Below are 14,111 nucleotides of genomic sequence, written 5' to 3' on the forward strand. Positions count from 1 at the left end.
ACAATACTCAGACAAGCAAAGATGACAAAAGGAGCATAGGCTGTTAAAGAGACTGTGGGACAACAGGCACTATGGGGCCCTGTTGGTGGCTCTGTGAATTCCTTCTATCTATTCTGGAAAGTCCCTTGAGGCTATACCCAAGGACACTAGACTGGGCATAATCTTTTAAAATCAATAGTCCTGCATTCCAAAGAGAATAATTAATATGAAAAGGAAAGGATCCATATTTACAAAAGTATTTATAACACTTTTTTTTTAAAGCAACAAAAGAACTGGAAACAGAAGAAGTATCTGTCAACAAGGTTGGGCAATGGGATTATAAGGCAGAGTTGAGGAATAGTGATATTAATGCCAAGAAAAGAATGGAGAAAGAAAAGACCATTGAGGAAGCATTTAAAAAAAAATACTCTGTAAAGAATAGAAGGATGTTTAGAGAGATGAGTGGAGATAGATTTGGAACTACTACATTAAAAAACCAAGTGATTTGTAACAGAGACTCACATTTCACATGGAATTCGCTTTCTGGGTTTGGTTTTTTGTTTTTGTTTTTGTTTTTTGTTGTTGTTGTTTTTGGTAAAGAAATAATTGTGTTTGTTGTCAAGTTCATAATTTTAAAAAAATTAAGTATGTGTTCTCTTTAATGTGTACATAAAAGGCATTTTTGTGTGTAGTTCATTGAGCTTCAAGGGGCAGTTGATTCATAAGAGCAATACCAACTATAAAATTGGGCATTTAAAATTTCAAAAATACTGTAGGGATAATAGTTAGGGGCAGGATCCTAGACTTCAAACCAGCCTTCTCATTTACAGATGACAAAACAGACTCAAAAAGGTTGGATGATTTACCCAATTCCTGATGACTTCAAAGTTAGTACTTTCTCCCTTGTACTACTTTACTTAACCTCATATATGTGAAAAGGAAAATAAATTAAGTAGTTTAGGTTTTACTGATGTTTTTTTGTTTTACATCACATTACTTTCTGGAAAGTCATTGGGATGCAATGAGTAGAAAACTTGAAGATAGACTAAGACTTGAAGTCCTGCCTCAGACCCATCCTGGCCATGGATCTCAAGACAAGTCACTTCATATCTTGGTGCTCAAGCCTTGTAATTGTTGTAGTTGCAGAACAAGTGGTGATTTGCATTGTTAGAGAGAAGTTGCTTATATCAGTTTATCAGTTAAGGAATGTACTACATCAATTAACACCTCAAAATTCTGCTTCTCTTTCATATTGTCAACAATTGTGAGCCTTCTCTTATGCCAGATTCAGCTAATAGAGCTACCACAGTTAATTGTAATTGAACATCTCTCCAGCAAAAGGGCAGAAATTGGAACTATAACTAAACATATGAAAGTGGAATAAAAGCATATTTATGTGAATGGATTATTCATATTGAGAGATAAAGACATTATTTTGGCCTTTTCATCCTGAGAAATGAAATTTTTTTTTTCTTGTTAAGACAATTGAGGTTAAGTGATTTGTCAGATTTGAACTCAGGTCCTCCTGATTTCAGGATTGGTACTCTATCCACTGTGCCACCTAGTTGCCTAAAACTAATTTTCTTATGGCATTTCCAAAAAGTAGCTTTTGTTTCAGAAAATAAACACAAAATCCTTGGAATTGATAGAAGATAGCTATTAGTATAATTATCCAATGTTTGGATAAATAGGAAGTTATGTCAGAAGCAAGCAAGAGTTTAGGTAGTTAGTGCCTCCTTGTAGACAGAGAAATAATAAATTTTGGACTTATAGCATCTAATGCCTAAATTTAGGCCTTGACTATTGCCTAAGTTATTGATCATTTTCCTTACCATTTCCCTTGGATTTACCTTCTTTCCTTTGCATTGATCATAAGCCATTATTCAAAAGCCAGTCCTCTAGCAATCTCTGTCATAAATCATGCTCATCTGAAGGAACTAAAAATGATAAGCATAATATAATTTGAGTTGTTTTAAGGGAAACTTGTGTAAATATCTATCTTTTTTCCTTATTTGTCCTAGAAATGTCAATATTAAGTTTAGATCCTGTTATTCTCCTTTGTTTTCATGGTATGGTAGAAAGAGTATTGAAGTTGAAGCCAGAGAAACTAGTTTCAAATCTTAACTTTTCTTTCTTTCCTTTCTTTCCTTTCTTTCCTTTCTTTCCTTTCTTTCCTTTCCTTCCTTTCCTTCCTTTCCTTCCTTTCCTTCCTTTCCTTCCTTTCCTTCCTTTCCTTCCTTTCCTTCCTTTCCTTCCTTTCCTTCCTTTCCTTCCTTTCCTTCCTTTCCTTCCTTTCCTTCCTTTCCTTCCTTTCCTTCCTTTCCTTCCTTTCCTTCCTTTCTTTCTTTCCTTCCTTTCCTTTCTTTCCTTTCTTTCTTTCTTTCTTTCTTTCTTTCTTTCTTTCTTTCTTTCTTTCTTTCTTTCTTTCTTTCTTTCTTTCTTTCTTTCTTTCTTTCTTTCTTTCTTTCTTTCTTTCTTTCTTTCTTTCTTTCTTTCTTTCTTTCTTTCTTTCTTTCTTTCTTTCTTTCTTTCTTTCTTTCTTTCTTTCTTTCTTTCTTTCTTTCTTTCTTTCTTTCTTTCTTTCTTTCTCTTTCTTTCTTTCCATCTGTATGACTATGGGGCATGTTTTTTTAAGAAAGCCTCAGTTTCCTTCTCTTTAAAAATCATTGGTTTTAACTAGATCAGGGTCCCCCAATCTGGGATCTGGAAACTTATGTTTTTAATATTTTTGTTGTTGTGTTTCCATATAATTAGCTTGTTTTGCAATCCTGCATATTTATGAAACAGTCAAAGGAAATCTGTATGACACAGGGAAAGGTTAAGAACTCCTAGATAGATGATCACTAAAGTTTCGTTCATCTCTAAATCTGTGGTTCTCTTTTGTTTGATTTGTTTTTCACATGCTTTCCACAAGAATTCTACTCACTGAGTACTTCAGCTGCTAATTTGCTAAGAAATTAAGGTGGGGAGATGGGATGGATAGAATTCAGTTGGGGGAGCAAAGTAAAATAAATGTTATATTAATCAAACTGATATACATCTTATTGCAATCTTGAGCAAGACAGGGTTTCAGATGAAATATCTGTATCTATGTGAATGTACATATATGTATGTACTTGTACACACATATTAGCTTAAGGTTTGCAAAGCACTTAAAAATCTTATTGCATTTTCTTCTCACAACAACCCTGAGAGGCAGGGACTGTTATTACCTTTCTTTTGCAGATTAGGAAACTAAACAACAGTAAGTAGTTTCTTAGTTTGCTTTTAAACTCCTGTCTTCCTAATTCCAAGTCCAGCTCTCCACTCTGCCACTACTTAGTTGCCAAATGAAATTTGGGCTTGGTTGCTGCTGATATCTGTAATTTGTTAATGGACTAATAATATTGATTGACAGTGCTATTCACTGCTTTTATCCCTTTATCTTACTGCTTCCAACTGGAAGGAATCCTAGACATCATAGAATCATGGATTTTGAGTTGAAAGAGATTTTAGAAGTCACCTGGTCTGACTTCCTCTTGATTTATCCTGAATGTAAGGCATTAACCTTTTTGTTAACTTTAATTCCCCACAGTGCTGTTAAAACATCAGGTGCTTCTCCCATGGGTGACCTATATTCAGTCTGTCAACAAGCATTTGTTAAACACTGACTTTGTGCTAAGTACTGTGGATATGAAAAAGGACAAAAACACAGTCCCTGTTATCAAAGAGCTCATATTAATGATGGGTAGTTATCCTGCAAAAAGAAAAAATAGAAGAAAGGAAAAAGGGAAAAGGTGTGAGTGTGTGTTCCCAAACAATTCCAGATACAATGTTCTGCTGCTTGTTATTCTACTACCTTCTTTGTGGTTTTGAGTGAATTGTACACATGTCCTCACAGTTATATTTGGGTATGGTCCCATTAAACCATTCATATAAAGTGACCCAGAGTGAGACTATCACTCATTGTAATTGCCATTTGTTTCCAGAAAAGCAGACATTCAATTATAGGAGAGCAGTTATCCAAAGTGTGGTGTGCCATTATAATTGTAAGCATGGGGGGGGGGGAAGAGGCCAGAAAAACACTCTGCTATAAGTAAAAAAGGCTGAAATTACCCTAGAAAGTTAAGTTTGGCTTAGAAGTGATGCATTCATGTTTTGATATATTTTTTTACTATACATACTCAAAATGATTTATTGTTCATCTTTTGGTACATTTATTACAACTGTTATCTCTGAATGTGATTTGGTGTAAACATATAAATCAGAATACACATATGATATATTTCTCTATTATAACAAAACAGGGCAGGTTTTTGAAAATGTTGAAGTTTTGGAAAATCTTCATGTTCGGTTTATCTCAATAAAGATTTACAAAACACCTGCTATGTGCAGGCACTGTGTTAAGCACTGAGGTACAGACATTTTCTGTATTTATATTTCCTGTGCATCCTCTTTTTGATGATAGTTGTAAAATTTAACATTGCAGATTGTCTACCATTGAAACTCTTTTGCTGTATTTTTCAGATATGGAGACAAGCGAAAAACTTCAAGGAAGTGGGATCCTTCAATTGTTTGCCAGTCTGTTGACGCCACACTCACCTTGCACAGCCAAAGTAGCGAACATCATAGCAGAAGTAGCCAAAAATGGTGAGGTTTTCCTCAAGAACTTTTCTGCTGGAACATCTTCAGTTTTGCACCTTACTTGTCAGTATGCTTTATTTTATTTATGTTTTACTTTTATAGAGTAGACAGTTTTTCCATCTGTCACTCTATCTCCTTATCTGTCTCTCTGTTGAATTTTTTTTTCATATAGTTGTTTAGAATGGCTATATTTATATAGTCATTCCATTCACATATTTCCCACTCAATAATTCCTTGCTGTGGAGCAGTGGTTGAGAGAGTTTTGTCAGTTTTTGATGAATTTCTATGACTTTAAAAAAAAAATCTTTTTACCAAAGAATCATTTGAATTCTTCACTGAAATATTCCCTTTCAAACAAAAACTTACTTTGCAAATCATATCCTAGGTGCTCAGCAACTAGTAAATTATCTATTTTCCTACTTTGGCTTATTCTGCTGATCCTGCAGCTCTTCTTTATGTGGCTGAGATATACATCCTGACTTTCTGTTCCTGCCAAATATATAAAATACTGGTTAATACAAGTTTAAGGACTACCTCAAAAAAAATTTTAATCATTAATCTAGCCCATGCTTATGGTTTGGATCTGTAGCAGGACTTTTTTTTTTTTTGGAATGATAATATTGCAAGATGAATGCCCTAAAATATGTTTTCAATCAACTTGATTGGTTTGCATGGTAAGCATGCAGAATTCATTAATAGTATAAAGCATAATGGAAGGATTGGCATCAAGAATGTGATTGCTTTGATAAACCTGACTGTTTCAGGATCTATAATTACCTTCTGAAAATCTAACATGCATTGAAGAAAGCACTGCAAAATGAAGAGGAGACTTTGTGATTTTATTTGATAGTGCTCAACAAGCATTTAATGCATAATTTGTAGTAGGCAATTTGCTAATCCCTAGGGAAACAAGAAGGAAAATGAAACAACTTTTCTCCTCAAGGAGCTTACTTTCATCCATTGCATTCTAATCTAACTGTACTTGTTAATTGTGTTTTCACTGTGTCCTTAAATTTTTCAGGGTATTTATCAATAGTTTTTCAGTATTTCCAAAGGTTCTACTATAATAAGCTATGGATTCATATTTAGTAGCTGAAAGTTGGCTAATCTCAGTGTATGTTAATTTAAAGTTACATTATTTTGCTGGTATTAAATATTCTAGTGAACATCTCTAAATCTAGGTTAGTCCTAAAAGTTCATAAGGTTCTTGATGGATTGAAGATATCTGGGAGCCCCAAAAAGTGGTTTGAATAGCTCTGGAGAGATTTGAGACTACTTTAAAATAGGTAAGATACCCACATATCTAGTAAGGACATAACTATAAGCTTCCTGGTCCTGCCTTGTTTGGTGACCCATTCTGAAGATCATACTAATGTCCTCAAATCCTAATTATTTTTATAGCTCAATTTGTTGCCATGAATGACTTCATGCTATAGTTGAAAGGAAGTAATGCTACAAAGTTGCTTTGTCCAAGTGATAGTTTGTCATTAACAAATTAAAGATTAGGACATATAGTTCTTGTGCTTATTGCTTAGTTTTTTTTTTAATCCCATCATGATATATATATATATATATATATATATTTTTTTTTTTTTTTTAATCTCCAGATAGCTAAGTAACTGATTCAAGAATATTAAATTGTTTAGTTCTTACCGTACATTGCAACACATGTATTTTAGGAAAGAGTAGTGTAACAAGACTTTTTTAGGGGAAGGTTTTGACTTTTGTATAAGAAATGGCTCTTTTCCTATATGCCTTCACTTAATCAAATGAAGGCTTTTTAAAATTTAACCTCATGGCTGAGAACATGATATCTTTGGTGCTAGAAGCTTCTTTGCTGGAGTACAGAACATTTGTCTTTTGAAAATATTCAGAATTTCATCAAGCATAGCCTTAATTAAACTGACCTCTACTAGAAGGTCTAAGATAATTTAAAATATTTTTTACTTAATCATTAAATTATTTGAAGACTGATTCCTATTAGAAATTAATGATGACTTTCCAGACAGAACTACCTTTAAGAACTGTAATGACACAGAGAATGCTATTGTGTATTTGTGATGATGATTCTGCCCTCTTCTGGTTCTCCTCCTTATTTGTCTTCTCAGTAAACTTTTCTGGTTCTTCATCCAGGTCACACTCATTATCAGTGTTCCCTAAAAGTGTCCTGGGCCCTCTTCTCCCTATTTCACTTCTATATACTTCTTAGTTCCCTTATCATTATGAAAGTGATTCTCATATTTCTCTGAGCTCCATCAGAGACTGCCATCTTGATATCTCATATTAGATGTCCTATAGGCATCTCAAATTCACCATATCCAAAAAAGAATTCATCTTCTTCCCTGCCTCACTAAACCCTCCCCTCTTTCAAGCTCTCTACAGGGTACCATCGTACCCATGTCACTCATACTTGCAATCCTGGTATCTTTTATTACTCTTCTCTTGTACTCATTGTACACATCAAAGTCCTGGGAAGTCTTGATTCTTTCTGCTTTCACAACATCTCTTGAATACAACTCTATCTTATCAGAGACATAGATATAGTGTATGGGCCTAGTATGGGCTCTTATTACCTGGTGATATTTCTGACTCAGTGTATCATCCATCTCCACTCAGATGCTGAAATGATCTTCTTAAAGCACAGTTCTGATGATGTCACTTTCTGCTCATTAAACTTCAGTGACTCTTCATTTCTTCTAGGATCAAATATAAACTCCTATATTTGATTTTTGAAGCCATTCATGACCTTTTATTTCCCTTCTTGTCTTTCCAGTCCTTTTATATTTTATTCTTCTACATATTCTCTATGATATTATAGCAGCTGCCCTTTTTCTATTTCTCTCACATGACTCTCCATTTCCTGATTCTTTGTCTTTTCCCTGACTTGTTCCCCATGCCTGAAATGTTCTCCCTTCTTCTCTTCCCTTGTTTTTTTCTTCTTCTTCCCTTGTTCTCCCTCCTCACCTCTGCCTCCTGGGTTCCTTCAAGACTAGGCTCAAATCCTACAGTTGTAGGAGAATTTTCTTGGTCCTATACCTACCAGCCATCTATTTCCCCCCACATACATACTTATAATGCCTTTCTTCAGAAATTATCCTCCATCCACTCTGTATATGTCTTGTTTGCACTTAATTGTCTACAAGTTGTTTCCCCCTTAGACTTTGAACTCTCCTTGAAGACACAAAACATTTCTTTCTTTCTTTCTTTCTTTTTTTTTTTTTTTTTTGTATTTTTTTTTTGAATTCCTAGTGCTTAGCACATTATCTGGCAGATATTAAATGCTTAATACATGCTTATTGACTGACTTCGTAGTAGAAATTTTTCGGTTAAAGATTTGAGGTGACCAAGAAGGGTACTAAATAAATAAATAAATAGTTTCTTATCCAACTAACAATGTTAAAGAATTATAAGATGGAATTATAGCTGGGGCAGCTAGGTGGTGCAGTGGATAGAGCACCAGCCCTGAATTCAGAGGACCCGAGTTCAAATCTGGTCTCAGACACTTAACACTTCCTAGCTGTGTGACCCTGGGCAAGTCACTTAACCCCAGCCTCGGGGGAGGGGGAAATGGAATTATGGCTAACATTCATCTTGTAGAGCCCTCTCCAAAATGTAGATGCACTTAAGATGTAGCTAGCAGTAATTGTGGTTTTTAGACAACTACCAGAAACATAGAGCAAGGCCATTAATGAGTTTTATGTAGAAATGAGAAAATAGATATGTTAATAAGTTGTAAGATTGTGTATTTATTCTTGTGTGGTCAGTTATAGAATTTACTATGTTTTTTCATTGTATATAAATTAAATATATTATATATAAATTCATAGACTGTTTTATAACAATATGAATTTATATGCAATGACAAAACCTTTTGAATTTACCATTGTGTTATGGAAGTAACTTGGTGAGGACACTAATCACTCAAGTTTTCAACCATCTTTCTTGACTTCACTCTCACTCACCCCATGTACCCATTTGGTTGTCAGATTTTGACAACCAGATTTTCTATAACATCATACAGTTATATCCTTCTCTTTTTATGCTGCTACCATCCTACTTCCAAACTTCATCTTCTCTCATCTGGAGTATTGCATTAGCTTTCTAATTGGTCTCTCTCTAACCTCTTTGGTCCTTATTCTGTTCAAATAGCAAAGTGATTTTCCTCAAGCACAGATTTGATCATCTTACTCATATCCTCAATAAATTCTCTTGAATCCCTATTGTCTCTAGGATCAACTATAAACTCCTTTATCATTTAAAGTTCTTTACAACATGGCCCCTTCCAATCATCTTATACCTTACTTTTTTTGATGTCCCGCTTTCTAGCCATATGGACTTTGTGTTCTGCACATATTAAGGCAGTGGTCCTCAAACTTTTTAAATAGGGGCCAGTTCACTGTCCTTCAGACTGTTGGAGGGCCATAATATAGTAAAAACAAAAACAAACACTCTGTCTCCACCCCTCAGCCCATTTGCCATAACCTGGTGGGCTGCATAAACGTCCTCAGCAGGCCACATCTGGTCCTCGGGCTGTAATTTGAGAATCCCTGTATTAAGGTTTCTCATCTTGGTGTCTTTGCACTCAGTGTCTTTGGCTGCCATTTCCTGGAATTGCTGATTTCTTTTAAGAATTCTGCCTTTCCAGAAATAATAAATGCCTTCTTCTCAGATCACAATGCAATAAAAGCTACATTCAGTAAAAAGTTAGGGGTAAATAGACCAAAAAGTAATTGGAAACTGAATAATCTCATCTTAAAGAATGACTGGGTGAAAGAGCAAATTATAGAAATAATTAACAATTTCACCCAAGATAATGATAATGATGAGACATCATATCAAAATCTTTGGGATGCAGCTAAAGCAGTAATAAGGGGAAATTTTATATCTTTAGAGGCTTATTTGAAGAAAATTGAGAAAGAGAAGATTAACGAATTGGGCTTACAACTTAAAAGGCTAGAAAAAGACCAAATTATAAACCCCCAACCAAAAATTAAACTCGAAATACAAAAATTAAAAGGAGAAATCAATAAAATTGAAAGTAAAAAAACTATTGAATTAATAAATAAAACCAAGAGTTGGTTTTATGAAAAAGCCAATAAAATAGATAAACCTTTGGTAAATTTGATCAAAAAAAAGAAAGAGGAAAATCAAATTGATAGTCTTACAAATGAAAAGGGGGATCTTTCCACCAATGAAGAGGAAATTAGAGAAATAATAAGGAGTTACTTTGCCCAACTTTATGCCAATAAATTTGATAACTTAAGTGAAATGGATGACTTTCTCCAAAAATATAGGCTCCCTAGATTAACAGAGGAGGAGATAAATTGCTTAAATAGTCCCATTTCAGAAAAAGAAATAGAACAAGCTATTAATCAACTCCCCAGGAAAAAATCCCCAGGGCCAGATGGATTCACATGTGAATTCTACCAAACATTTAAAGAACAATTAGCCCCAATGTTATATAAATTATTTGAAAAAATAGGGGATGAAGGAGTCCTACCAAACTCCTTTTATGACACAGACATGGTACTGATACCTAAACCTGGTAGATCGAAAACTGAGAAAGAAAATTATAGACCAATCTCCTTAATGAATATTGATGCTAAAATCTTAAATAAGATATTAGCAAAAAGACTTCAGAAAATCATCTCCAAGATAATACACTATGATCAAGTAGGATTTATTCCAGGAATGCAGGGCTGGTTTAATATTAGGAAAACTATTAATATAATTGACCATATTAATAATCAAATTAATAAGAACCATATGATCATCTCAATAGATGCAGAAAAAGCATTTGACAAAATTCAACATCCATTCCTACTAAAAACTCTTGAGAGTATAGGAATAAATGGATTATTCCTTAGAATAATCAGGAGTATATATTTAAGACCGTCAGTAAGCATAATATGCAATAGAAATAAACTGCAACCTTTCCCTGTAAGATCAGGAGTGAAACAAGGTTGCCCACTATCACCATTACTATTCAATATAGTACTAGAAACGCTAGCCTCGGCAATAAGAGCCGAGAAAGAGATCCAAGGAATTAGAGTAGGAAATGAGGAAATCAAACTATCACTTTTTGCAGATGACATGATGGTATACTTAGAGAACCCCAAAGACTCTGCTAAAAAGCTACTAGAAATAATTCAAAATTTCAGCAAAGTGGCAGGATACAAAATAAATCCACATAAATCCTCGGCATTTTTATATATCACTAACAAAATGCAACAGCAAGAGATACAAAGAGAAATTCCATTCCAAACAAATGTTGAGAGTATAAAATATTTGGGAATCCATCTACCAAAGAAAAGTCAGGAATTATATGAGAAAAATTACAAAACACTTGCCACAAAAATAAAATCAGATTTAAATAATTGGAAAGACATTCAGTGCTCTTGGATAGGCCGAGCGAATATAATAAAGATGACAATACTCCCCAAACTAATCTATTTATTTAGTGCTATACCAATCAGACTCCCAAGAAACTATTTTAATGACCTAGAAAAAATAACAACAAAATTCATATGGAAGAATAAAAGGTCAAGAATTGCAAGGGAACTAATGAAAAAAAACTCAGAGGAAGGTGGTCTAAGTGTACCTGATCTAAAGCTATATTATATAGCAGCAGTCACCAAAACCATTTGGTATTGGCTACAAAATAGACCGGTAGATCAGTGGAACAGATTAGATACAAAGGACAAAAAAGGGTACATCTATAGCAATCTAATCTTTGACAAACCCAAAGATTCCAACATTAGGGATAAAAATTCATTATTCGGAAAAAACTGTTGGGAAAACTGGAAATTAGTATGGCAGAAATTAGATATGGATCCACACTTAACACCATATACCAAGATAAGATCAAAATGGGTCCATGATTTAGGCATAAAGAGGGAGATAATAAATAGATTGGAGGAACAGAGGATAATCTACCTCTCAGACTTGTGGAGGAGGAAGGAATTTATGACCAGAGGAGAACTAGAGATCATTATTGATCACAAAATAGAAGATTTTGATTACATCAAACTAAAAAGTTTCTGTACAAATAATACTAATGCAAACAAGATTAGAAGGGAAATAACAAATTGGGAAAATATTTTTAAAAACAAAGGTTCTGACAAAGGTCTCATTTCCAAAATATATAGAGAACTGACCATAATTTATAAGAAACCGAACCATTCTCCAATTGATAAATGGTCAAAGGATATGAACAGACAATTCTCAGAGGAAGAAATTGAAACTATATCCACTCACATGAAAGAGTGTTCCAAATCACTACTGATCAGAGAAATGCAAATTAAGACCACTCTGAGATACCACTACACACCTGTCAGATTGGCTAAGATGACAGGAACAAATAATGACAAATGTTGGAGGGGATGTGGGGAAACTGGGACATTAATACATTGCTGGTGGAGTTGTGAAAGAATCCAGCCATTCTGGAGAGCAATCTGGAATTATGCCCAAAAAGTTATCAAACTGTGCATACCCTTTGACCCAGCAGCGCTACTACTGGGATTATATCCCAAAGAAATACTAAAGAGCGGAAAGAGACATATATGTGCCAAAATGTTTGTGGCAGCTCTTTTTGTTGTAGCTAGAAACTGGAGGATGAATGGATGTCCATCAGTTGGAGAATGGTTGGGTAAATTGTGGTATATGAAAGTTATGGAATATTATTGCTCGGTAAGAAATGACCAGCAGGAGGAATATAGAGAGGCCTGGAGAGACTTAAATCAACTGATGCTGAGTGAAATGAGCAGAACCAGAAGATCACTGTACACTTCAACAACAATGCTGTATGAGGATGTATTCTGATGGAAGTGGAAATCTTCAACATAAAGAAGATCCAACTCACTTCCAGTTGATCAATGATGGACAGAGGTAGCTGCACCCAGAGAAGAAACACTGGGAGGGGAATGAAAATTGTTAGCACTAATATCTGTCTGCCCAGGTTGCATGTACCTTCGGAATCTAATGTTTATTGTGCAACAAGAAAGTGATATTCGCACACATGTATTGTACCTAGACTATATTGTAACACATGTAAAATGTATGGTATTGCCTGTCGTCGGGGGGAGGGAATAGAGGGAGGGGGGGTAAATTGGAAAAATGAATACAAGGGATAATATTATAAAATATATATATATATATATATATATATATATATATAATAAAAAAAAAAAAAAAAAAAAAAAAAAGAATTCTGCCTTTCTAGACCTTCTTTGCTTGTTAGTGTAGTCCTCCCTCCCAAAACTATCTTTTATTAACTTTATATATGTTCTTTATATACTCATGTATATATGTTATGTTCATTTATGTGATATATGTATGTTATTGCCTCCTTAAGAATAAACACTTATTGAGGGCAAAGTTATTTCACTTTCTTTGCTTCTCTGTGCTTAGCCCTTACCTGTTACATAATAGACATTGAATAAATGCTTATCAATTGATGGAAATCATGGTGAGAATATGAAAAGGAATAGGAAGAATGAGGCACAAGGAGAAGTACAAGGATGGAAAATTATGGTCAGAAGTAAAATTTCCAGTCATGAGAACAGGGTGACTGAATTATAGTGAAAACATACACTATGGGGTTTGAGGAGCCTTGTGAGGTTTTCAAGAGAACATCATCATGTGTACTATCTAATATAAGGGGATGGAATGGAAGGAAAGGAAGAAACAGAGATTGGCCTGGGAGCCACCAGCACCCAGGTAAGGTGATATGAGGCCCAGTAAGATGAGTGACTTTCCCAAGATCCAGCAGATAGAATGTTAAAGCTGAAACTCACTTATTCACTCTGTATTGTTCAGTGATCTTTCCATTACATCATGCTACATCTCAGACCTCTGACATAAACTGTGGATATGTATGTGCTGAAATGTGCTGATGGAGAGTGTTGGTTCCCTAAGAGTTAAAGAAGGAAGGATAGTACGCTGGAAGTGCTAAAGGAAGTTACTTGAATAACATGAAAAAGTTTGTTGGTTGGCCTTTTCGTACACTCATGTAATGTTCTAAGTTGGAGAACAAAGATGTTATCTTGTGTATTAATTTTCATAGTAGGCATTCAAAAGAAAGGAGTAAGAGTGGGGACCAGGTAACAATCCCATATCATAAGAATTTAGAAGCAATTTTTTAAAAAATGGTTCACTGATATAACTTTTTATTGACTTGTCATTTTTGGTTTCTTAAGAGCACATGTAAAATAAGGGAGACAGTATACACTTGCAGTTCTATTTAAATGATTTGCAATTTGGGTAATGCTTTAAATTTTTATTTAATTTCTAAGATCATGGAATGAACATTGCCAGTTTTCTCCTCATTTATGCTGTAGATGTTGTTCTCATTGAATACTTAATCATTACTTGGAATTTTAAATTAACTGCAGTGAAAAATCAATTAAGACCCTCTTGGTTCTGGTAAATCAGTCAACAACAGAAAAACATGGCAGTAGTCTTCATTATGTAACTGTTTTATATTATGTTTGTTGGGGTGAGGATGGGGT

The 14,111-nt window shown here is 34.4% G+C and overlaps 1 protein-coding gene across 6 annotated transcripts in view; it reads left to right on the forward strand.

Annotated features, from left to right (window-relative positions):
* Positions 1–14,111, forward strand: part of RAP1GDS1 (Rap1 GTPase-GDP dissociation stimulator 1) — a 216,152-nt gene that overhangs the window by 95,234 nt on the left and 106,807 nt on the right. For 5 of the 6 annotated variants that reach the window (XM_074273052.1, XM_074273053.1, XM_074273054.1 and 2 more), the window contains exon 3: positions 4,486–4,608. In XM_074273052.1, the coding sequence (XP_074129153.1) occupies positions 4,486–4,608 (123 nt within the window). Of the gene's footprint in view, positions 1–4,485; positions 4,666–14,111 lie in introns of those variants that run through there. The other variant, XM_074273056.1, reaches the window with a different exon arrangement.

Source organism: Sminthopsis crassicaudata, chromosome 6 (genome assembly GCF_048593235.1).
Source record: "Sminthopsis crassicaudata isolate SCR6 chromosome 6, ASM4859323v1, whole genome shotgun sequence".
Classification (NCBI taxonomy): Eukaryota; Metazoa; Chordata; class Mammalia; order Dasyuromorphia; family Dasyuridae; genus Sminthopsis; species Sminthopsis crassicaudata.